Source organism: Dipodomys merriami, unplaced genomic scaffold (genome assembly GCF_024711535.1).
Source record: "Dipodomys merriami isolate MVZ:Mamm:240054 unplaced genomic scaffold, mDipMer1.0.p SCAF_62, whole genome shotgun sequence".
NCBI classification, from domain to species: domain Eukaryota; kingdom Metazoa; phylum Chordata; class Mammalia; order Rodentia; family Heteromyidae; genus Dipodomys; species Dipodomys merriami.
This window is the reverse complement of record NW_027206202.1, coordinates 1698879-1723686: the sequence shown is the minus strand read 5'-3', so window position 1 is coordinate 1723686 and position 24808 is coordinate 1698879. Positions and strand designations below refer to the sequence as shown.

The following is a 24808-nucleotide window of genomic DNA, read 5'->3' as shown; positions in this document are numbered from 1 at the left end:
TCCCCTAGGGGCCGCGGGAGTGAGGATTACGGTCCTGGCTCCTGATCCCTCCTTCCTCCATCTGCACTTCCTTCTCCTCCCTCCTCCGCAAATACATCCCAGGCCCCTCCTTTCGCCCGTCCCCAGGATCTGACGTGGGCTCGACACCTTTCTCAGCTTCTCCCTCCCGCAGCCCCAGTGCCCGAGCTTAGGCTCCCCGGGTTCCGCAACCCCTTCCCCTCCGCGACGAGCCGGGCTAGAGCTCAGCAGGGACCTTCCCGATCCTGAGACCCCACCCTAGGCCCCCCGGAAGCGATCTTCCCTCTCCCCGCTCCCTTGGCTTAGTAGCCAGCCAGCCTGATGGATCCAGGCACTCGAACCCGAGGGTAACCTTCGGCCCTCTCGGCCCCACCCCCTGCAGCCGGAGCCGCGCCCCCCTCTACCACAGATCCCGGAGCGGAAGACCGAGATTGAGCAAAGGGGGTGGACTCCGGGCAATCCCTAGCCCAATTCTGCGCCTCCATCCCGAGGGGGCAGAAACATTGCCTTCCTCTGCTGACCTCTAGCAGGAAAACAAAATTAAAGGGAAAGATAAAAGGACACGGAGGAGGAAAAAGTGACAGCTATATTATTCAGGAGAGGCACAGAGGAGAGAAATTGGGGTGAGTCGCCATGGGGACTCCCAAGACCCAGCACCCACCGCCTTCCCAGCTGCTGTTCCTAATTCTGCTGAGCTGTCCCTGGATTCAGGGTAAGGACATTGGAGGGGGGGGGTGGGCAGGCCCCTACGGGTCTTTCTCTGAGCATCCTGGGTCTTCTGAGCTTATGGGGGAGGGGAGGGTACAGTTGACTGGTAAGGGAGCAAAGCAGAGCTTTGGGGTTTGTGCCTAAAACCCCTCAACTCCCAATTTGAGAAGCTACAGTAATGAAAGAGGATAACTTTTAGCTGCGTGTTAGGGATGAAATCTGGGAAGGAGGGCTGGGGGAGTTGGGGGGAGGGTGTCTGCGGAGGCGGCAGAAGCACGCAGGGTACCTGGGTGGGAGATGGAGGTGCCGGGAGAGACGCCAGGCACTGCACACACAAATGTTCTTGGACATATGGACAAAGACAGATGAACAGAGGCGGGGCTAGAGACCAGATATTCAGTCCCCCACTCCACTCTGACCCCTAGCCAGACTCTAGCGAAGGGAGCAGACTGCAGAGAATGAGAGAGAGAGAGAGAGAGAGAGAGAGAGAGAGAGAGAGAGAGAGAGAGAGAGAGAGAGAGAGAGAGAGAGAGAGAGAGAGAGCGCACTACACTGCAGAGATAGAAACCCAGAGAGAAAGATGGGCACTGCGGAAGCAAGGACTACTGGAAGACATTGCTGGACCCTCTGCAGTGCCCCGGGGTTGGGGAGATGAACAGGAAGTCAGTGGCAGAGCTCCTGCCCCACCCTGCTGGTGCTGTCCAAGGTTTGTAAGAATTAAAGTGCTTGCTGGAGGCCCACAGAGCCCAGGCTTGGGGGTGTGAGAGGATGAGGGGCCTCTAGAGCCTCACTTCCGATCTTGGCTCTCAGCCCAGCTTGGGACCCTCAGGCCCAGCTGAGAAGGGGAGAAATACTCTGGAAAAGCTGTCTATAGAGAAGGAATGGATGTCAGGGGAGCGGAGAGGCTCACCGGAGTTCACCCTCTAGGTCTACCCCTGAAGGATGAGGAAACACTGCCAGAACCTGGAAGTGAGACTCCCACAGAGGCCTCTGAGGCCCTGGCTGAGCTGCTTCACGGGGCCCTGCTGAGGAAGGGCCCAGAGATGGCCTACTTGCCAGGTGAGGCTCCCAAAGTGTCAGGAGTGGCTTAGAGGGAGAGGGAGAGACACTGGCTCAGAGAAATGGGAAGACAGGCTGGAAGAGAGGAAAGAGACTGCAAACAGGAAGGCCAGTGAAATTCAGAGAGTGGCAAATGGAGACAGACTCAAATCTGAGAACAAACCATGAGAGAAACAGAGTCAGGATAGATTAAAAGACATAGAAAAGGCACCCAGAAAGATGGGTGGGAATGCAGAGAACTAGAGACTAAAATGGGGAAGACAGACCGAATGGAAATCAGAGAATTAAGAGAATTAAGAGAAATGGATTCAGAGAAAGCAAGACAGAAGAGAGAAAAAGGGATCGTGGCAGAGGGAGGGGGGAGCTAGATCTGTGTAAGGGATAGGAAGAAGTGGAAGGGGACTGTGTGGAGGGGATGATCTGGATGCAAAAGCTTGGAAGGAAGTGGGGAAAGGAGAGGTGGGGACTTGCACCTTGTGGGGAGGTCTCTGGGGATTGTGGGGAAACCCTCTATTTCTCTCTGTCTTGCTTCCCACCCCTATTGACCAATTTGCTGCACTGGTGCCCTGACTTCCCTTGTACTGTCCCAGGATCTGATCCAGACCCCACACTAGCCACTCCTCCAGCCGGCCAGACTCTTACAGCACCCTCCCTGCCACGAGCCACTGAGCCAGCCACAGGGCCTCTGACAACAGCTGTAACTCCTAAGGGGGTCAGGGGAGCAGGTCCCACGGCCCCTGAGCTGCTGACTCCACCCCCGGGAACTACAGCTCCACCCCTGCCTGGCCCTGCTTCCCCAGTCCCACCCCTGGGTCCTGAAGGTGGAGAAGAGGAGACCACTACCACCATCATCACCACGACAACCGTCACCACTACAGTCACCAGCCCAGGTGAGGTGATGGAAAGAAGAGGGTGCTGGGGGGAAGAGGCTGTCTAGAACATCTAGAAGGAGCCCTAACACCTGCAGGATGCTGGTGACTCAGGCCTGTAATCCCAGCTACTCAGGAGGCTGAGCTCTGAGGATCATGATTAGAAGCCAGCCCAGGCAGGAAAATCCATGAGACTCTTATCTCCAGTTAACCACCAAAAAGCCAGAAGTGGAACTGTGGCTCAACATAGTAGAGTGCTAGCCTTGAGCAAAAAAGCTCAGGGACAACACCCTGCCCTCAGTTCAAGCCCTGGGACAGACCAAAAAAAAAAAAAAATTAGTAACACTTAATAGTAGTAATACTTAAGCTGGGTGCCAGTGGCTCAAGCTTGTAAATCCTAGCAGGAGGCTGAGATCTGAGAATTGGGGTTTGAAGCCAGCCTGGAGAAGAAAGTCCATGAGACTCATCTTCCAGTAACCTACTCAAAAAAAGCTGGTAGTGGTGCTGTGGTTCAAGTGGTAGAGAACCTTGAGGCAAAAAAAGCTCAAGGATGGTGCCTAGGTCCAGAGTTCAAGCCCCAGGACAGGAAAAAAGAAAAAAATAGCACACTGAATAATAATAAAGGCCAGCAGTTAAAGACACTGTTGAGTACCAGATGCCTTCGGTTGGGCTTTATCTTCATCACAATTGGGAAAGAGCATTCTCAGTACAAGGAGAGAAAACATTGGAATGAGATTGGTGGCAAGCCGCTGCCGTTGGCTCACGCCTGTAATCCTAGCTACTCAGGAGTCTGAGATCTGAAGATCATGGGTCAAAACCAGCCTGGGCAGAAAAGTCCATGAGACTTTTTTTTTTTTTTTTTTTTTTTTTGCCGGTCGTGAGGTCTGAACTCTGGGCCTGGGCGCTGTCCCTCAGCTCTTGAACTCAAGGCTAGTGCTCTACTATGAGCCACAGCGCCACTTCCAGCTTTTTCTGCTTACGTGGTGCTGAGGAATCGAACCCAGGGCCTCATGCATGGGAGGCAAGCGCTCTACCACTGAGCACCTTCCCAGCATCCATAAGACTCTTATCTCCAATAAACCACTAAAAAACTGGAAGTGGCACTGTGGCTCAAGTGGTAGAGCACTCACCTTGAGCTGAAGAGCTGAGGGACAGGACCCAGGCCCAGAGTTCTAGCCCCACAACTGACAAAAAAAAAAAAAAAAAAAAGATTGGTGGCAATGGGAGGGGGTGTACTGAGAGAATTCAGTTGAAGACCTCTGAAGTTGCTTGGATTAGGAGGACAAGCACACAATCCCAACCACTTGTATCTCTTTAGTTCTGTGTAATAACAACATCTCCGAGGGTGAAGGGTACGTGGAATCTCCAGATTTGGGAAGCACCAGCAGCCGCACCTTGGGGCTCCTGGACTGTACTTACAGCATCCATGTCTACCCTGGCTATGGCATTGAAATCCAGGTAACCGAACCTAAAACATGTGGCCATGCAAAATTTCCAAGCCCTTTCCTTTGGGGACCAGGGGACCTGTTTTGTAACTCATATGAGCCTGTTTTCCAATTCTGAGGTTCTCAAGAACTCCCCTAGAGTTCTACCTCATGGGGTGATATCCTTGTGGTTTGGGGGCTGCTATAACAGAAAAAACAAGAACAAAAAAAGAAGGGCAGATAAGGCTGGGTTAGGAGCTGCCATCCTACTCACGGGCCTTGGTCTACATCTGCTTTCTCTAGGTGCAGACACTGAACCTGTCTCAGGAGGAGGAGCTCCTGGTGCTGGCTGGTGGAGGGTCCTCAGGCTTGGCCCCCCGACTCCTGGCCAACTCTTCCATGCTAGGAGAAGGACAGGTCCTTCGAAGCCCAACCAACCGGCTGCTTCTGCACTTCCAGAGCCCACGGGTTCCCAGGGGTGGTGGCTTCAGGATCCACTATCAGGGTGAGGAGTCTGAAGTGTTGGTGGAAGGGCAGGGACCACATTGGGCACAGGGCACATTTTCAAGGGTCTTCTAAACATAGGGTACTGAGGGGGACTTCCTCTCGACTGGGACCCTGGAGACAAGATCCTCTGAAGAGGCTGTACACACTCATCGTAACAGACCTATGTCTAGATACCAACCAATGTCCACTGAGTGCTACTTCATAGCAGGGCCTGAGTTAGCTTTTGGGATGAGGATGCATGTGGGGCTGGGAAGGTGGCTCAGTGGTAGAGTGCTTACCTTGCATGCATGAGGCCCTGGGTTCAATTCCTCATTACCATATAACAGATAAAGCCAGAAGTGGCCCTGTGGCTCAAGTGGTAGAGCACTAGCCTTGAGCTGAAAAGCTGAGGGACAGTGCCCAGGCCCAGGATTCAGGCTCCAGGACTGGCAAAAAGAAAAAAAGAATGCATGTGCCTGGTATAAATCCTACTTGAAGGATCTCAGAATCTAGGTTGTACAAACTGTTAGGTTTAATTAGGTAGCCGATGAAGAGAACATTGCGTGGTATTCAGGCAGGAAAGAGCAGTGTATTTCTGAACTGCTGCCCTGCTGTGCATGCATGGTACGTGGCTGAAGGGGTGGGAGGCCACTTAGTCTGGGCTTCTCTAGGGAAGGGTCAGGGAGAAGGTGTGGCCAGGTGGGGTGAAGGTATGGCCACATCAGATGCAGATGTGACTTCAGACCCTCCCATGATCTGATGGGAGGTGTGATGGGGGCGGGGGAGGGGCGTTCCAGGATGTGACCTCAGAGAGGGGGCAGGTAACTACCTCCAGGTGTGCCAGTTACCTAGGTAACACAGGTACTGGGCGGAGACTTAAGGACGGGGAGGTGCCTGCTAGGCCTTCCCTTGTGGACCTTACACTGACAAGTAATTGAGATGGTTATAATTCAGTGAGATAAGGCCAATGATGGAAGGATCTTAGGCAGGGATAACAATGATCAAAAGGGACCTAAATTTCTTCGGAGGAATATGGAGACACCTTCTTGGGAGGTGATGAGTAAACTGAGACCTAAAGGATGAGTTAGGCTGGGGAAAACGTGGGAGGAAGCAAAAGGGGAAGGCAGCTGTCTAGCTGGATGGAAAAAAAACATATACCAAGACCCAGAGAGGAAAGAAAATGTGACCTTAGAGTAGATTAAGTCATTCAACATGCAACTATCCTACTGATTTGCTAAACCTTTTTTTTTTTTTTTTTGTTGGTCGTAGGGCTTGAACTCTGGGCCTGGGCGCTGTCCCTGTGCTCTTCAGTGCTCTACCACTTGAGCCACAGCGCCACTTCTAGTTTCCTAGTGGTTTATTGGCGATAAGAGTCTCATGACTTTCCTGCCTGGGCTGGCTTTGAACCGTGATACTCAGATCTCAGCTTCCTGAGTAGCTAGGATTTTAGGTCTGAGCCACTGGCACCCGTCTTGCTAAACTTTTCTATACCTCAGGGTCCCATTTTGAAACATGATCCCATTTGAAACCGAGGGTCTTACCAGGCACCAGTGGCTCCTGCCTATAATCCTAGCTACTCAAGAGCCTGAGGTCTGAGGGTTGAGGTTGGAAGGCAGTCAGGACTGACACATTTGTGAGACTCGTATCTCTAATTATCCATCGAAAGGCCAGAAGTGAAACTGGCTCAAGTGGCAAAGTGCCAGCCTTGAAGGAAAACAACTAAAGGACAGTATCCAGGTTCTCAACTCCAGCCCCAGTTCTGGCACAAAAAAGAAGGATTATAATACAAACTACATGGCATTGTCAGGAAGAGCAAATGAGTTGACGGTTCAAAACTGTCTATTACTTATTGAGAGCTCAAAAGTGTCAGTCATTACTATTACAGTCAAAACACAGATGGTGGAGGGGGGGTGGGGAGGTAAGCTCAGAGGCCAAGCCTCTGAGGTCCGGGGGAAATGACAGTGGGATTCAGATTGTAAAATCTCCTATCTCTCCCAGCAAAGAGTACAAGCTACTCTAATGTGCAGGCAAAATGGAGATATTTGAAATGCTTTGAGCAGGGAGATGACAATCCCAGATTTTTGACTTTGAAAGATCCTTCCGACCTTGGAGGATCAAATGAGAGGGGAATGTATCATTTATGATTGCATTCACAAGCAGCCACCCACAGTGCTAACTTGTATGTTCGGGAACCTTCCCATGGTGCATGTATATGTTACAGCACATGTGTGCACTAGGCAAAGAGCTCAGCAATGTCCCCAAGGCAGACACTGCTCTCTTCTCCAAGGTCCCCCCCTAGTTGTTTTGGAAACAGACAGGAAATGTAGGTTGGGCCAGTGTTTCTCACATCACTTCCTGGTTTTGCTTGGCTTCATGCACCCTGCCCCTTTTGTGAGCTTGGCTGACCCCTGACACCATGAGCATCTTATCCAGGACAAAGCCTGCATCCTTCCCCCTCTCCTTTCCAGCCTCTCCTGAGGCCTCGGCTGAAGCCCTGCCCCAGGGGTATATTGTGCAAGGTAGAAGCATCTATGTGTTAGAGAGACTGAGGGCATGCACTTGGTGGCACAGACCTGATTATTGGGGTCCCATATGCCTTGCAGGCCTGGAGGTGAAGGGCTGGACTTAAGATATTACCAAAAAAAAAAAAATGGCTTCCTGCTGGGTGCCAGTGACTCACACCTGTAATCCTACTTGGGAGGCTGAGAACTGAGGATCCCGATTCAAAGCCAGCCTGGGCAGTAAAGTCCATGAGACGCTTATCTCCAATTATGCAGCAAAAGGCTGAAATAGAGGTGTTACTCAAGTGGTAAAGGGTGAAAAAGTGAAGCAGGAGTGAGTGATGCTGAGTTCAAGCCCTAGTACACACACACACACACACACACAAACACACACACACACACACACAAATAGGCTTTTATGGGCTCCTTTAAGCAATCACTTCTCCAGGGCATTAAAAATAGGACTCTTTAGACTAAGTAGAACATTTGGGAAGCAGGGCTCTTGCATAAGTTGGCCTTCATTACCTGCCTGTATTTTCCCTGCTTTACGGTTCCTGTAGATACTGTGCAGGCACCGTTGGGACCAAGACCTTGTTTAAATCCTTTCCAATCTACTCTAACTGCTGTCTCTAGTCCAGAATGGCCTCATTAGTTCCTCTGAGTGACCTAAAGCTCCATCACTCCTAAGCTAACTCCAGCAAATGTGGCTCTGTACAAAGCCAAGTGGTTTTGTGGAAGTGGCCCTGTGGCTCAAGTGGTGGAGTGTTAGCCTTGAGCTGAAAGAGCTGAGGGACAGCGCCCAGGGCTATAGTTCAAGCCCCACAACCAACAAAGCCTTTTTTTTTTGGGGGGGGGGTTCGGTCATGAGGCTTGAACTCTGGACCTGGGCACTACCCCTCAGCTCTTCAGCTCAAGGCGAGTGCTCTACCGCTTGAGCACAGCGCTACTTCTGGTTTTCTGGTGGTTAATTAGAGATGAGTCTCACGGACTTTCTTGCCCAGGTTGGCTTTGAACCACGATCCTTGATCTCAGTCTTCTGAGTAGCTAGGATTACAGGCGTGAGCCACCAGAGCCCATCCTATACAAAGCCTTTTTACCAGCCACTCGTAGCAATTCTGGGACTGGCCATTGCCAGCTCTGTCTCTCAGTGGAAGGAAAAGACTCAGCCACCTGCAAAGTTACTGTCATGTCAGAAATCAACCTCCCAAGTCTCTGATACCCAATCATGGGTAACTGAAGCCGAGGGGTAGGTGGTTAACATCTGAACAGTTTCTATGTGCTGGATGATTTGCACATTTTTATTTAATGTTCAATCCTTGCTGATAGGACTTTTTCTTTTGCCAGTGATGACTAAGAGACTCCCTTGGTGTGAAGTCACTTGCTCAATTATTGGCTCTGCCTCATAGTAATGACAATTATGTCACTGAGTTCAGGTTAGTCAATTGATTTGTCTGAGGTCACATAGCCAACAAGTAGAAGGGTTTAGAATAACTTCCTCAGACACATCATTTGTAAAATAAAGACCAAAGTGGGTAAGTCACAGACTAGAGGAAATTACCTTTTTATGACAGTAAATTATAAGGAGCTCAAGATTTTATTCGTGTGTGTGTGTGTGTGTGTGTGTGTGTGTGTGTGTGTGTGTGTGTGTGTGTGTGTGTGTGTGTGTGTGTGTGTGTGTGTGTGTGTGTACCAGTACTGGGGCTTGAATTCAAGGCCTTGCATTCTTGCTTGGCTTTTTTGTTCAAGACTGGCACTCTGCCACTTGATTCACACTTCCACTTCTAGCTTTTCTCTGGTTAGTTAGAATTAAGAGTCTCACGGATTTGTCTGCTTGGGTTGGTTTGGAACATTAATCCTGAGTAGCCAGGATTAAAGCCTGAACCATAGGTGGGAGCTTGCATTCTTTTGTTGTTGTTGTTGTTTTCATACTTACATCATACTTCTAACCCTTTGCTCTGGTTATTTTTGAGATAGAGTCTGGCTTTTTGACCAGACAAGTTTGGACAGGCATCCTCCTATTTATTCTTCCTGATAGAGTGGGATGACAGGCATGTACCATCAAGCCCAGAATTTTCTGTTGAGCTTATGGTTGAGAGGGTCTCTCAAACTTTGCCTGCACTGGCTTCTAATTGAACTCTTTTTATTTTCCAGTCGTGGGGCTTGAACTCAGGTCCTAAGCACAGTCCCTGAGCTTTTGTCCTTGAGGCTAGTGCTTGACCACTTTGAGCCATAGCTCCACTTCTAGTCTTCTGGTGGTTCATTGTAGGCAAGTCACAGGGTTTCCTGCTTGGACTGGCTTTGAACTGTGATCCTCAAATCTCAGCCTCCCCAGTAGCTAGGATTACAGGCATGAGCCACTTGTGCCTGGCAGGAAATTTTATTCTTTAGTGTACTCTCCAGTTTAGCACCTTTTGGTTCTCTTACCTCAGGGATGGAAAGAAATAGAAAATAATAGGGACTGGTATGAGAATATCACATGGGACAAGTCCTTCTTCTCCCTGCTCTGTCCAATCCAGCCTATCTCTTGAGCTGTGGCTTTCCTCCCCGGCCAACCCATGGGGATGTGAGCGTGACAGATCTGCACCCGGGTGGCACTGCCACATTCCACTGTGACTCAGGCTACCAGCTACAAGGAGAGGAGACTCTTATCTGCCTCAATGGTACCCGGCCAGCGTGGAACAGTGAACCTCCTAGCTGCGTGGGTAAGTTTCCTGACATTCCTCAGGAATCCCTTGTCTCAGTGGTTTTCATTCTGAAAGAGCTGTGTGTGTATGGTGTGTGTGTGTGTGTGTGTGTGTGTGTGTGTGTGTGTGTGTGTGTGTGTGTGTGTGGCGCACGCGCATGTGCTGGTACTGGGGCTTGAACTTGGCCTTGGCACTGTCCCTTAGCTTTTTTTGCTCAAGATTAACATTTTGCCCCTTGAGCCACACCTGTGGCATTTTGGTGGTTAACTGGAGATAAGAGTCTCACAGATTTTCCTGCCTGGACTGGCTTCAAACTGTGATCTTCTGATCTCAGCCTCCTGAGTAGCTATGATTACAGGGCCACCAGCAGTGAGGTTCCCGTTGGAGCTTTTCACCCTGAGGGTCTCCAGCCTTGGACAGTCTTCATCTTCCAGTGGTTTCCATCTGGGGATGTCTTACTTGCTGGTTTTCATGTGAGAGTCACCATTCCTAATGTCTGTGTCTGATGGTTCGCCATCTTGAGTCTTCATCCGTGGCTGCTCCATCCTGTGACATCTTCATTATGGAAACGTACATCTGAAGATTTCCCATCTGAGAGGTTCAGTTATGGGACACCTCAGAAGTTCCCTTCTAAGCGAGTCTACTCTGGGGAATATTTATTTTCACAGATTCATCTATTCTGCAGAAGGGCCTGAGAGGAACTGAAGCTCAAGGACAATGACAACTCTCCTTGGGCTGACTCTAATCCCTTCCTCTTCTGTCCACAGCCTCCTGTGGTGGCATCATCCACAATGCTACGCTGGGCCGCATTGTGTCTCCTGAGCCTGGGGGAGCTGCAGGGCCCAACCTCACCTGCCGCTGGGTCATCGAAGCTGATGAAGGACGCCGGCTACACCTGCACTTCGAGAGGGTCTCGCTGGATGAGGACAATGACCGGTGAGTATCTGAGCCTTAGGTCATTGGGAAAACAGAGAGGCTGCGGTGGGATGGTGAGATCGTTTTGGGATGGACCCTTCTTTACTCCTGACCCTTTCTTAGGAAATGTAGCTGTGCAACCTTGGAGGGATCACTTAGCCTCTCTGTCTCCGCTCTCTTATCTATACAATGGAGACAATGGTACTTCTCTAGATGTATAATTAATAGCCACATTAATATATATATAAAGTAGAGTTGTGTGCGGGTGACTCATGTCTATAAGCCTAGCTACCCAGGAGGCTGAGATCTGAGGATCATGGTTTGAAGCCAGCCCAGGCAGGAAAGTTTATCCCCAATTAACTACCAAAAAGTTGGAAATGGCGCTGTGGCTCAAGTGGTAGAGTGCTAGCCTTGAGGACAAAAGCTCAGGAGCATTGCCAGGGCCCTGAGTTCAAGCCCTAGGACACACACACACACACACACACACACACACACACACACACACACACACACACACACACACACACACACACACACACAGAGATATAAAATACTGGGGCTGGGAAGGTGGCTCAGTGGTAGAGCGCTTGCCTTGCATGCATAAGGCCCTGGTTCAATTCCTCAGCAACACATAAGCAGAAAAAGCCGAAAGTGATGCTGTGGCTCGAGTGGTAGAGCACTAGTCTTGAGCTGAAGAGCTGAGAGACAGTGCCCAGGCCCAGAGTTCAGGCCCCACGACCAACAAAGGAAAAAAAAAAGATATATAAAGTACATGGTGCTTACTTAGCATGATAAGCCATGTAAAAACATTTGCTATTGTCATCATCCCCATCCTTTGTGTGTGTGTGTGACAGTCTAGGCTGGTACTTTACCATTTGATCCACAGCTCCACTTGTGGCTTTTTGGTGGTTAATTGTAGATAAGAGTCTCACAAACTTTCCTGCCTGGGCTGGCTTTGAACTGTGATTCTCAGATCTCTGCCTCCTGAGTAGCTAGGATTACAGGCGTGAGCCACCAGCACCTGCTTTATCCTTATCCTTCTTTATATAACAACCTAGTATCCCAGCTCTATCACCACTTGCTGTGTGGATGTGAGCAAGTGACTTAATCTTCTCCTCGTGCGGAAAATGATGGGTAATGACAATATTTGACTCGAGAGTCCTTGTGAAAAATCAAACGAGGTAAAAGAGTTAAGGGCTTAGAAACACACACGGCATATGAGTAATGCTTGATAATAAAGCCATAAAGATAAGCTACTTGAACAGGTTAACAGGCAACTGGCCTATGGAGTAATTACACTCCTGGCCATCCTACTGTCTCTCCCAGGCTGATGGTGCGCTCGGGAGGTAGTCCTCTGTCCCCTGTGATCTATGACTCTGATATGGATGATGTCCCAGAACGTGGTCTCATCAGTGACGCCCAGTCTCTCTACGTGGAGCTGCTGTCAGAGACACCTGCCAATCCCCTGCTGCTCAGCCTCCGATTTGAAGGTAACAGTTCTACTTCCCCGCCCCCCCACTCTCCCCTCTTCCTGACACCAGGCCTTGTCAGAAGCACAAACTTCCTCCCTGTTCATCTCCGGGGTGGATCCCTGCAATCTAACTTTCCTCCCCACCTCCTAACTAGAAGGATCCCTTCATAGAAGTATTCACCAAGGTAGGCTTATGTGTGTGTGTGCACGTGTGCGCATGCTCATGTGTACATGCACATGCATGTACATTAGAACAAGGAGCTTGAATTTAGGGCCTCAAGCTCTCAAGTACTCATTTGGCTTTTGTTTGTTCAACTGCTCTACCATTTGAGCCAAACCTCCATTTCCAGCTTTTTGCTGGTTCATTGGAGATAAGGATCGTGTGACTATCCTACTTGGGTTGGCTTTGATTCCTCAGCCTCCTGGAGTAGATGGGATTACTAGTAGTACCTGGTGGAGGTAGGCGTTTTGGATCAAGCTTCATGTTTGGCTGGATCTAGGTACAGAGTCTGAACAGGGGACCAGGCATCTAGCTCTTTCTGTTGTTGTTGTTGTTGTTGTTTTTCCTGTGTTTTAACTTCATTCAGGCAGGCTTTCCCTATGTGATGGACCTGGTTGCAGACTCACAGACCACTGACCTAGTAACTCCATCAGAGAAAGGAAAGCTGGTATCTTTCCTGAGAGCATTGGCAACAGTGCCACAAAAGGCTGTCATTGACCTGCTTAATTAAGGTGCTTGAGCCAATCACAGAGGCTAGAGGCTGGTGTGTGATGATTGGCAGATTTGCATCATATGGCCATCCCTGGTGGGCCCTACTGAACTGCACAGATTGGAGGGGAGTAGGCATATTTCCCAGAATGAAAACAGGCATACAGTTACCAGGAGGACCAAAGGGTGCTAGATGAGTGAAAGAAAGTAATCATGTGAGAAAACTCATTTAAACTTGGCTTTAAAGGATGGAGGGTAATTGAGAAACTTAAACTAGGAAGACTAAGCTAAGTGCTAATGACTCACACTGTAATCCTAGCTACTCAGGAAGCTGAGATCTGAGGATCATGGTTAGAAGCCAAACGGAGCACACCAATCTATGAGATTCTTCTCTTCAACAACAACAAAACAGGAAGTGAAGATGTGTCTCTAGCAATAGAGCACTAACCTTGAGCAAAACATGCCCGGCAAGAGCTCGAGGTCCTGAGTTCAAGCCCCAGTACCAACACCAAAAAGAACAACATGCCTGTAATCTTAGCTACTCAGGAGGCTGATATCTGAGGATCATGGTTCGAAGCCAGCCTGGCCAGGAAAGTCCATGAGACTCTTATCTCCAATTAACCACCAGAAAACTGGAAGTAGAGCTGTGACTCAAAGTGGTAGGGCTCTAGCCTTGAGCAGAAAAGCTCAGGGACAGTGCCCAAGCCTTGACTTCAAACCCCATGACTGGAGAGAGAGAAAGAGAGAGAGAGAGAGAGAGAGAGAGAGAGAGAGAGAGAGCGCTTCTCAGGTGAAAGGATCAGTGTGAACATGGCCAAGGAGACAGAGAAGTATCTGCTGTTGTGGCTGGAGCAAAGAGAAAAACAAAGAAGAAAGGGAAGTGATTACAGGTGAGAGGCGCTAGATTTTGGTCTGAATCTCGGGAGCTATGGAATTGGTGCTGGGCCCTCATGGGTGGGTAAGGACTTTGGCATGATACCTTATTAGATTCAATGACATAAGTGAAATAGGCCAGTAGATCTGTAGAAATACAGTGAAAGATTGGTTCTGAGAGTGGAGAGTCCTGTGTTAGGAGACTGGTTTCCACAGATATGGACCACTGCTGCTCCATTAGCTCTAAGCTCCTCCTCTGTGTCAGAACCGGAAGTGTTCAGAGTTGGTAGTTTTATAGCTCATGTGTGATCAAGGAGCTAAAAACTAAGACGTTTTACAAATGTTCAGGGCTTTTTTTTTTTTTTTTTTGGTGGTGATTTTTTTTTTTTTCTGCTGACTTAGTTCTGAGTAAAAACTGAGCAGCTTCTGCACTCGCTGCAATTTTGGGTTCTAGCAACATCGTGGCTCATCAGAACCCAACTGTTATTTTTGAGAAGAGAACACACCTACGCAAGGCAGCTCTCCAAAGGCATCCTTCCCCAGCCCCCCATCCTTGCCGTGTCTATAGCCAAGAGCCTGTGGCTGGGATTCAAACCATCTGGGCTGGAGACCTAGTTCTGCCATTGCCTGCTGGGTGACCCCCCCCCCCCCAGCCAGAGGTTTTTTTTTTGGCTGCTGTTGTTTTTGTCTGTGTAGAATAGGGGTTGGAATGGGAGCTGTGTTTTCAGTAGCCTAGGGGTTTCCCTCCTAAGGCCAGCCAGGTAGCAGAAATACATGAGAAGTATTGGGGTTTTGAGAAACTTTTTAATGTAAGTTAAACACAAAAGGCATACAGATTTTGTGGTGGTGGTGGTGGTTGTTTTGGTAGGTTGTGGGGCTTGAACTTAGGGCCTGGGTGCTGTCCCTGAGCTTTTTCTCAGGGTTAGTGTTCTACCACTTTGAGTCACAGTGCCACTTCCGGTTTTCTGGTTGTTAATTGGAAATAAGAGACTCATGGACTTTCCTACTCAGCCTGACTTCAAACTGCCATCTTCAGATATCAGCTTTCTGAGTACTAAGATTATAGTATAGGTGTGAACCACAGGTGCTAGGCTCAGGGCATTCAGTTTTGAATGTCCATGCATTGTTGTTGTTATTGGTGTGTGTGTGTGTGTGTGTGTGTGTGTGTGTGTGTGTGTGTGTGTGTGTGTGTGTGTGTGTGTGTGTGTGTGTGTGTGTGTGTGTGTGTGTGTGTGTGTGTGTGTGTGTGCTGGTCCTAGGGCTTGAACATAGGGATCCTGCTATCCAGGCTGGCTTTGAACAGCAATCCTTAGGTCTCAGCCTCCTGAGTAGCTATGATTATAGGAGTGAGCCATCAGCACTGAGTTTTTTGTTTTTGTTTTTTTTTAATTCAGGGCCTGGCACTTACTTAATAAGCACTCTACTACTAGAACTATCCTCCCAGTACTTTTTTGTTGTTATTTTTAATTCATTTTATAAATTAAGTCTCATGATAACTTTGTTCCAACAGCCTTAACCCTGGATCCTCCTTTCTCTGCTTACAGGGGTTACAGTTAGGCTCACTATGCTATGCCCAAGTATAGTGGTATGATGGTTTATTCCTGTAATCTCAGTACTAGGGAAGATCTCCCATTAGAGGCTACTTTGGCTACACATATTAAGACCTTGTCTTGAAAAATTAAAACTCAAATAGAATAGAAGAAAATAAGCATCTCGAGTTGGACACTGGTGGCTCACGCCTGTAATCCTAGCTACTCAGGAAGCTGAGATATGAGGATCATGGTTCAAAGCCAGCCCAGGCAGGAAAGTCCAAGAGACTTTTATCTCCAATGAGTCACCAGAAAATGGGAAGTGGCACTGTGACTCAAGTGGTAGAACACTAGCCTTGAGCTGAAATGCTGAGGGACAACGCCCAGGCCCAGAGTTCAAGCCCCATGTTTGACGAAAAAAAAAAATCACCAAATAACCACCTTAATATATTCCTCAAGTTTGAGGTTTCTGAGTAAGGCCTGTCCTAATGCCTAATAGTTGTTTTTTTTTTTTTTTAACTAGTCCTGAGGCTTGAACTCTTGGCCTGGGCACTCTCCCTGAGCTCTTTTGCTCAAGGTTAGCACTCTACCCTGTGAACTACAGCATCACTTCCAACTTTTTCTGTGTATGTGGTACTGAGGAATCAAACCCAGGGCTTCCTGTTTGCTAGGCAAGCACTCTACCACTAAGCCCCATTCCCAGCCCCACTAATGCCTAATTCTTATGACTGTCTTCTTCCTAGCCTTCGAGGAGGATCGCTGCTTTGCTCCTTTCCTGGCACATGGCAATGTCACTACCACTGACCCTGAGTACCGCCCAGGAGCACTGGCCACCTTCTCATGCCTCCCAGGCTATGCCCTGGAGCCCCCAGGTCCTCCCAATGCCATCGAGTGTGTGGATCCCACAGAACCCCACTGGAACGACACAGAGCCAGCCTGCAAAGGTGAGCCCCCTACATTCATTCCACAAAATCCTCAGCCTACAGCCTGCCACTCAGGAAGAGACCTGTGTATCCAAATCTAATAAACCCAAAGCTTGGGTAAATCCTTGCCCTTTAGAGACTGTTTTCTTAGCTGAATAATTGGTGGGGCTTGTTATTGAATTCAGAGGTCACAAAACCAAAATGTCTTCAAGAGCTAAATCATGGATTAGGTGGGTAAAATGGATGGTGGGTGGGGTTAATTAAGAAGAGGGCTGAGAGCCAACTGCAGATGGCTCATACATGTAGTCATAGCTACTCAGAAGACTGAGATTGGAGGATTCGAAATTGGAAAGAGCTGGGGCAAGAAAGTCTATGAGACTTTATCTTCAATTAACCACACAAAAAAGCTGGAAGTGGAGCTGTGTGACTCAAGAGTTAGAACTTCAGCCTTGAGTGAAAAAGCTAAGGGACAGTACCCAGCCTTGAGTTTAACCCCCAGTAGCAGCAAGCACACAAGAAGAAAGGAAGAGAGGGCTGGGAAGGTGGCTCAGTGGTAGAGCGCTTGCCTTGAGCTGAAGAGCTGAAGGACAGCGCCCAGGCCCAGAGTTCAGGCCCCACAACCGGACCCCCCCAAAAAAAAAGAAAGAAAGAGAGGGGGGAGGGAGGGAGGGAAGGAAAGAAAGGAAAGAAGGAAGAAAAAAGGAAAGAAAGAAAAAGAACAAGGCTTGAGGATGCAAAAAGAAAAAAAAAAAAGATTTTGTTGGACACAAGGAAGTCTAAATGTGGCAAGAAATAGGAGGATTATCACTACCAGAAAACATATAAGGTAGCCTAGTACCTCCTTTGGAAATAATGAAAATCATGATCAAGGCAGATTTTCTGCTATGTGGGTCTTTTTTTCTTTCTTTCTTTCTTTCTTTTTTTTTTTTTTGCTTGAACTCAGGGCCCAGGCACTGTCCCTTAGCTTTTCCACTCAAGGTTAGTGTGCTACCACTTGAGCCACAGCTCCACTTCTGGTTTTCTAGTGTAGATAAGAGTCTCACAGATTTTTCTGCCTAGACTCACTTCAATCCACTATCCTCAGATCTCAGCCTCCTGAGTAGCTAGCATTACAGGTGTGAGTCACTTAGCTTCCACAGGGGTCTTGAAAATGACACCTCTTCTGCCCTAGCCATGTGTGGAGGGGAGCTGTCTGAGCCGGCTGGTGTGGTCCTCTCTCCTGACTGGCCCCAGAGCTACAGCCCCAGCCAGGACTGCATGTGGATCCTGCATGTCCAGGAAGAGAGGCGCATCTTGCTCCAAGTTGAAATGTATGTTTGGGTCCTGAAGAAGATGCAATGGGTGTGGTGTGTGAGTGCATCTGCATTCCAGGCAGAGTTGGGTAGATGTATGATCTTGTGAGAGAGGCCTCTAAGAGTTCAGGAGGGGAATGGGAGACCGACGTTCCATCACTTGTTAGCCAGGAAACCTAAACAAGTAAAAGAGTAACACAGCCCCTTCCTCAAAGGTATCCTGAGCAAGGGACTATGGCATTGCTGATTTCTGAGACTGGCCTGGGTGGGCTTTCCAGGGATTCCTGCTCCCACATATCTTCGCCCCAGCTGCCACCATCTAAGCTGGGGCGTGGGTGCAAGGAGACCCCCATCCCCCAGATGATTTGGTGTGAGGCTGTCCTGTGATTGGACAGAACCCGGAGTGGGCGTGGCCCCAAAGCAGATGAAACTCAAGAAAGGGCTCATGTTCCCTGGGGGAAGAACACGGTCTGTGACTGATTAAAGCTGGGTTTGGATGTTCCTAGAGCATGGAGGAGGAGATTGAGTGGACCCAGGATTGAGCAAGGTGGGGGACTGGGAAGCAGAAGAGAGGAGCAATGGGTGGAACAGGTGGAGCCTAGAAGGGTGGGGCTAGAATAGAAGAAAAATCCAGGGATTGGTCAAAACTGGGGCGGGGGCGGGGCCGTTCCGGAGGGAGGAGGATTGGGGGCGGGGCCGAGTGCTGGCTGGTGGGGGGAAATGAGCAGAGTTGGGGTGGGAGGGGCCGGCATCAGCCCCGCCCACACTCACCCTGGGGTCTCCCCGCAGCTTGAACGTGCGGGAAGGGGACATGCTGACCCTGTTCGACGGGGACGGTCTCAGTGCCCGAGTCCTGGCCCAGCTGCGGGGACCTCAGCCGCGCCGCCGCCTCCTCTCTTCCGGGCCGGACCTCACGCTGCAGTTCCAGGCCCCGCCCGGGCCCCCCAATCCAGGCCTAGGCCAGGGCTTCGTATTGCACTTCAAAGGTACCAGAGAAGGGCCCCCCCCCCCGGAGTTGCCAGGGCGCCCAAGGCCAAGGGCAGCTTCCGATCTGTCCCCTGTGTCCCCTGCAGAGGTCCCGAGGAACGACACGTGCCCCGAGCTGCCGCCCCCCGAGTGGGGCTGGAGGACGGCGTCCCACGGGGACCTGATCCGGGGCACCGTGCTCACTTACCAGTGCGAGCCGGGCTACGAGCTGCTGGGCTCAGACATCCTCACCTGCCAGTGGGACCTCTCCTGGAGCGCCGCGCCTCCCGCCTGCCAAAAAAGTGAGCCAGGCCCCACCTTGTCTGGGTCTGCACGCCCCGTCCCCTGGGGGGGGTTCCATCCCATGGGGCCTGCCTCCCTCCCTTCCTTGCCTGTCCCTGTGGTCCCTGGTCAGTTCTGCGTTCCAGCCCTTTGCTCTGGATCCTGCCTGGCTCTTCTTCAGGCCCTGCCCTTATGCCCTTTGGGTTTGTTTCCCTCTGGTCCTACCCTCACCCTGTCCTTTCTGGATCCCTGCTCTCATCTCTGGGATCCACCCTTGTTTTCTATGGTTTAGGGTCTGGTCAATGTTTCTCTGAGTCCCATCTCTTGGTTTCATGGCCCTACGTCTCCTGTTCTCGCCTCTGCTGAGTCTTGAGCCCCACCACTCCCAGTGTTTTGTTTTTGTTGTGGTGGGGTTTTTTTTGGGGGGGGGGAGGGGACTCCACTGGGCTTAGCATCACTGATTCTTCATTCTGCTCTAAGTCCACCCAAACTCTTCAGTCCACAATCCTTGACCTTGTTAGAAATCACTTTGCTAGGGCCATAGCTTGTCAGAGGACTTGGCTTTTTATTTATTTTTGTGCCAGAACTAGGGCTCAAACTTAGGGCCTAGATACTGTCCCTTAGCTTCTTGGCTCGAAGCTGGCACTCTACCACATGAGCCACACCGCCACTTCCAGCTTTTTGATGGTTAATTGGAGCTGGGAGTCTCTCAGACTTCCTTGTCTGGGCTGGCTTTGAACTGTGATCCTTAGATCTCAGCCTTCTGAGTAGCTAGGATTACAGGTGTGAGCCACTGGCACCCTGCTTGGCTAATTTTCATGAGGTCACTGAAGGCCAGTTCTAGAGACCAGGTTTCAGGCCCCTCCTTGCCCTAATGAAACACACAACTGGGAGAGGGGCAGATACATAAACCATCAATGGGTGACTTCTGTCAAGGTACTTAACATCTCTGGGCCTTGACTCCCTCATGGGTGAAGTGGAAATAGGGAGATTGTGAGGCGCAAACTGAGCTTTTCACGCAGCACCTGGTGATGCCTGGTCCAGGAATAAACTGAATCAGGAGCCACTAAGTACATGGCTGTGCTGCTGGAAGAGCAGTTGTGTGGACATTTCCTGGAGTTGGGAGGAGTTGGGGTACCTCTTGTAGAAGAGCAGAACCGGGTGGGGGGTAGCAGCTCATCACTTCTTCTGATTTGGGGGGAAGCCTGTTACAGGATGTGTGTGGTTGTAGATCTTCTGCATGGCCCTTGGGACTGGTGGCAGTGGACCATCTCACAATGGGGAGAAGTTTCAGGTAGCCAGTTTTGTGCTGGACAAGAGAAAGATTGTGTATAGTTGACACAGCTCCCTGTCCCTGGAAGTCTTCACAGAACAAATAGACTGAGCCTGATGTGAGCTGAGACTTGGGTCTTTACCTCTCTGTTCAGTGTTCTTGGCTAGGACCCAGGGCAGGTTCTAGCTCTGCTGCTCTCTGGCTGAGGCAGAAGAACTCAGAGCAAGGGAAAAGCCAGAGGCCTTGATCTCTTGACATAGCAGGGCTAAATATACCTCTCAAACTTTAAACAGGGTGCCAGGCCCAGGTCTATCTACATAAGTGGCTATGATTATAATCATCCACAAGAGCATCGTAAGCTCACATGCCTACTACCTATGTGAACAGAGTGTCTGGGGCATGGCAGGAATGTAGAGTACAGGAGAGCTGACCTTCTATTTATTTATTTTATTTATTTGGTTGGTTTTTGCCAGTCCTGGGGCTTGAACTCAACGCCTGGGCACTGTCTCTGAGCTTCTTTTGCTCAAAGTTAGCATGCTACCACTTGAGTCACAGTGCCGCTTCCAGCTTTTTCTATGTATGTGGTACTGAGGAATGGAACCCAGGGCTTTATGCATGCTAGACAAGCACTCTACAACTAACCCACATTCCCAGCTCCTGGCTCTCTCTAAAGAGGGCAGCCAGGCACTGGTGGCTCATGCCTATAACCCTAACTACTCAGGAGGCCAAAATCTGAGGATTGTGATTCAAAGTCAGCTTGAGCAAGAAAGCCTGTGAGACTCTTATCTCCAATTAACAGCAAAAATCCAAAAGTGGAGGTTTGGTTCAAGTGGTAGAGCATCAGCCTTGTGTTAAAAAGCTAAGGAAGAAAAAAAAAAAAAAAGCTAAGGAAGAGCCTGGAGCTGGTGGCTCATTCTTGTCATCCTAGCTACTCAAGAGGCTGAGATCTGAGGATCATGGTTCAAAGCCAACCCCAGGCAGGAAAGTCCATGAGACTCTTTTCTCCAATTAACTTCCAAAGAAAGCCAGAAGTGGAGCTGTGGCTCAAGTGATAGAGTGCTAGGCTTGAGCACAAAAGCTCGGGGAGAGCACCCATGCCCTGAGTTCAAGCCCCAGGACTGGCTTGCACACAGGCCTGTACACACACACACACACACACACACACACACACCAGCAGCTGTGAACAGGCCTGTACACACACACACACACACACACACACACACACACACACACACACACACACACACCAGCAGCTGTGATCCCATAGGCCTGCTATACTGGCCTGACATTTCTGGAATCTGGCTTGGTATACTCTAGTGTAACAATGAAAATACTTTGAATTTTACCCGGGGGACAAGAAGCTGGGGGTTGCCTAACCCACCCTGTTTCCCAGAAACAACCTAAAACACAAACCACATTGAATTGAAAGATTGAATTTTTCCATTCTTGTCTGCTTCCTTTTGAGGAGTTGGCAGGAAGGAGTTGTGAGAGGAGTTGGCCCCAAATTCAGAGCGCTCCCTAAATCCTAAGTGTCTAGGAGATCTTTAAGCGCCTCGTTCCCCTCCCCCAACCTTTTTCTTCTTTCCCCTCAGTCGTGACTTGTGCTGACCCTGGTGAGATCACCAATGGCCACCGCACCACCTCGGATGCCGGCTTCCCCGTGGGCTCTCATGTCCAGTACCGCTGTCTGCCAGGATACAGCCTGGAGGGCGCAGCTGTGCTCACCTGCTACAGCCGGGACACAGGCACACCCAAGTGGAGCGACCGGGTCCCCAAATGCGCCTGTGAGTCTAGGGGAATACCTCACCTCAGGAATGGGAGGGGCTGGGGGAGGAGCCTATGGGCTCCCGGGACTGCACCTGCTCATCTGATTGGCCCCCTTCCTGCAGTGAAGTACGAGCCATGCCTGAACCCCGGCGTCCCTGAGAATGGCTACCAGACACTGTACAAGCATCACTACCAGGCGGGCGAGTCTCTTCGCTTCTTCTGCTATGAGGGCTTTGAGCTTATCGGCGAGGTCACCATCACCTGTGTGCCCGGCCACCCCTCACAGTGGACCAGCCAGCCCCCGCTCTGCAAAGGTGCCCAAGAAGGACAGGGCAGGAGGGTCCAGCGAGTGGACAGGGCTGGGAAAGCTGGGTAGAAAATTGGAGACCAATGGGTGACCCTGTGGGGCTTCCTGTGCTATGGATTCTCTTCCTCCAAGGCATATCTAGAGATACCCTCTACTACATCATGTAGGAGAGGGGGCCTTGGTTTGGAAGCCCCCTTGTCTTCTCTGGAGAGGCCTCAGTTTCCCTATTTGACAAATCCTAATGAGCTGATTGGCTCAGACTGTCCAGGAACTGAACCCTTAGGGATGTAGAGGAAGAAGGAGATGGCCCTGCCCTATCTGTCCTTGGTCCTCACCAAGAGGAGGTTTAGTTTAGGTTGAGCAAAGTGCAGAGAGAACCAGACTATCCAGCCCAGCCCCACCGGGCTCCGGCCCTCTCCCCGGCCTCCTTCCCTCCCTGGCTCAGACCCCGTCCCCCTCCCCCTCCTCTCCCTGCAGTGGCCTATGAGGAGCTCCTGGACAACCGAAAACTGGAAGGTCAGTGAGGCCACAGGTGGAGACCAGGCCTGGCCAGGTCGGGAGGGCAAAGTAGAGGCCGGGGGCAGTGAGGCCAGGCCCCAGAGGGGCAAGGCCTAGGGTTCAGGGCCCAGGGTAGGAGGCTGGGAGAGCCTAGTACTGGGCCAGCCTTGGCTCATTGGTCTCTTCTCCTCCTCCTCCCCAGTGACGCAGACCACAGACCCATCACGGCAACTGGAAGGCGGAAACCTCGCCCTGGCCATCCTGCTGCCCCTCAGCTTAGTTATTATTCTTGGCAGTGGTGTTTATGTATATTACACCAAGTAAGTACCCCACTGGGGGAACTGCCCACCAGGGGCAAATACCATGTCTCCTGGCTTACCTGCTGAGAAGATCCTGTCTCCTCTCTTCTGCAGATTACAAGGCAAATCCCTTTTTGGCTTCTCTGGCTCCCACTCCTACAGTCCCATCACTGTGGAGTCTGACTTCAGTAATCCACTGTATGAAGCTGGGGTGAGCCCCTCCCTGCCTCCCACAGTACCACAGTTACCCCAGACTCTTCAAAACATGTCATTGCAAAGTCAGCTGCCCATGAAGGTCATAGCAGTGGGTTCACTTAGCTATGTGGGAACAATGAGGGGAGGCATGGCAAATTAGATGTGTCCCGTCTAAGGACACAGCTGCCACAGTGGATGCTTAAGCTCAATTTTGAGATTTTTCTAGTTCAATCCAGAAATCCAAGTATCAGATATGTCATTCGGAGTGTGTGTGTGTGTGTGTGTGTGTGTGTGTGTGTGTGTGTGTGTGTGTGTGTGTGTGTGTGTGTGTGTGTGTGTGTGTGTGTGTGTGTGCCTGGACACTGTCCCTTAGCGCTTTCTCTCAAGGCTGGTGCTCTGCCACTTGAGCCACAGCTCCATTTTTGGAGCCACTTTTTGGAGGTGAATTGGAGATTAGAGTCTCACAGACTTTCCTGCCTAGGCTGGCTTTGTCGATCTTCAGATCTCAGCCTCCTAAGTGTCTAGGATCATAAGCATAAGTTACCAAAGCCTGGCCCATTTTTTATTCTATCTGATGACCTAAACATAGCCATTGGCCAGATTCAGCCCTCTTCACCAAAGTTACTTTATTTTATTTATTATTTTTGTTTTTGGTTGGTCATGGGGCCTGAACTCTGGGCCTGGGCGCTGTCCCTCAGCTCTTCAGCTGAAGGCTAGCACTCTACCACTTGAGCCACAGCATCACTTCCAGCTTTTTCTGCTTATATGATACTGAGGAATTGAACCCAGGGCCTCATGCATGGGAGGCAAGCACTCTACCACTGAGCCGCCTTCCCAGTCCCCCAAAGTTACTTTAATATAGGGTCTTTCCCTCCTTATGGAAGCCTCCCTTCCCATTTGCTGCCTTCACCACCTCCACTTTACTCCAGCAACTGACTTGATCTCTCTGTCTCCAGGATACGCGGGAATATGAAGTTTCCATATGAACCCCAAGACGAAGGCTGCAGGACCCAGAATACCCCTCCCCTCCTCATCCAAGGCAGTGGGGGAGCACAGGACCTGGTGGCCGGCTCCTGACTCCCCTCCCCCCTGCTGTGTAAATAGTCTCCCTATCCCAATGAGGGGGCTTCATGGCCCTGAAGAGCCTACAGTAAACAAACCAGCATCCTGCCGCCCAAGGCTGCCTCTTCTCCATTGCCAAACAAGGGGCCTGGCACCCCTCACCCCCCTGCCCAATGGCTTATGGACCCTGGGAGGGAAACTCAGCCCCCTTACCACCTTTGGGGTCCCTGAAGCCCAGGGCCCCTGTCTCTCAACTTCCCCCCCGAGACCCCAACAGCTCTACTGTCCCCCTCAGTTGTGAGGGCCCCTCTCCTCCTTAATGCCTGATTGGTGGGCCGGAAGACAAATGAGGGGAGAGAGCCTGGCCAGGGCTACCCTCTTCCTCCCCTCCTCCCCCTCCCCCCGCAGTCTCCCCACGATCTTTCCACCTTTGTTTGCTTCTGGATTTTTGTTTTTGAGCAATAAACAGAAAATCATCACTTGTAACTGGGGTGCTGTGGTAAACCCCTCTGGAAAGAGACTTTAGGGAAGGGTGGAAAGATGGAAATCCAAAACAGAGCACTAGACAAAAGCATTGTTCTGGCCTGGGTCAGAAAGCCTGGCCTGAGCTTGGCACTGGTGGCTTACGACTATAATGATAGCTACTCAGGAGGCTAGATCTGAGGATCATGATTCAAAGCCAGCCAGGGTAGGAAAGT

General features: G+C 50.4%; 1 protein-coding gene across 2 annotated transcripts; it reads left to right on the top strand.

Moving 5' to 3' along the window:
• The first annotated feature begins 112 nt into the window (after positions 1-112).
• On the top strand, positions 113-24613 carry LOC138814989 (seizure 6-like protein 2). 2 transcript variants are annotated; one of them, XM_070004165.1, is made up of 18 exons: positions 113-730; positions 1654-1785; positions 2376-2675; positions 3973-4112; positions 4382-4583; positions 9582-9767; positions 10517-10685; positions 11991-12154; positions 15990-16190; positions 17341-17479; positions 18251-18447; positions 18535-18729; positions 21575-21766; positions 21872-22063; positions 22534-22572; positions 22757-22874; positions 22968-23064; positions 24005-24613. In XM_070004165.1, exons 1-18 carry the CDS (start codon positions 652-654, stop codon positions 24032-24034), a joined length of 2772 nt encoding a protein of 923 aa, XP_069860266.1. In that variant the 5' UTR covers positions 113-651; the 3' UTR covers positions 24035-24613. The 2 variants fall into 2 exon arrangements, with proteins under 2 accessions (XP_069860266.1, XP_069860267.1); XM_070004166.1 differs by lacking the exon at positions 22534-22572 and having other exon boundaries at positions 114-730.
• Positions 24614-24808: the final 195 nt, after the last annotated feature.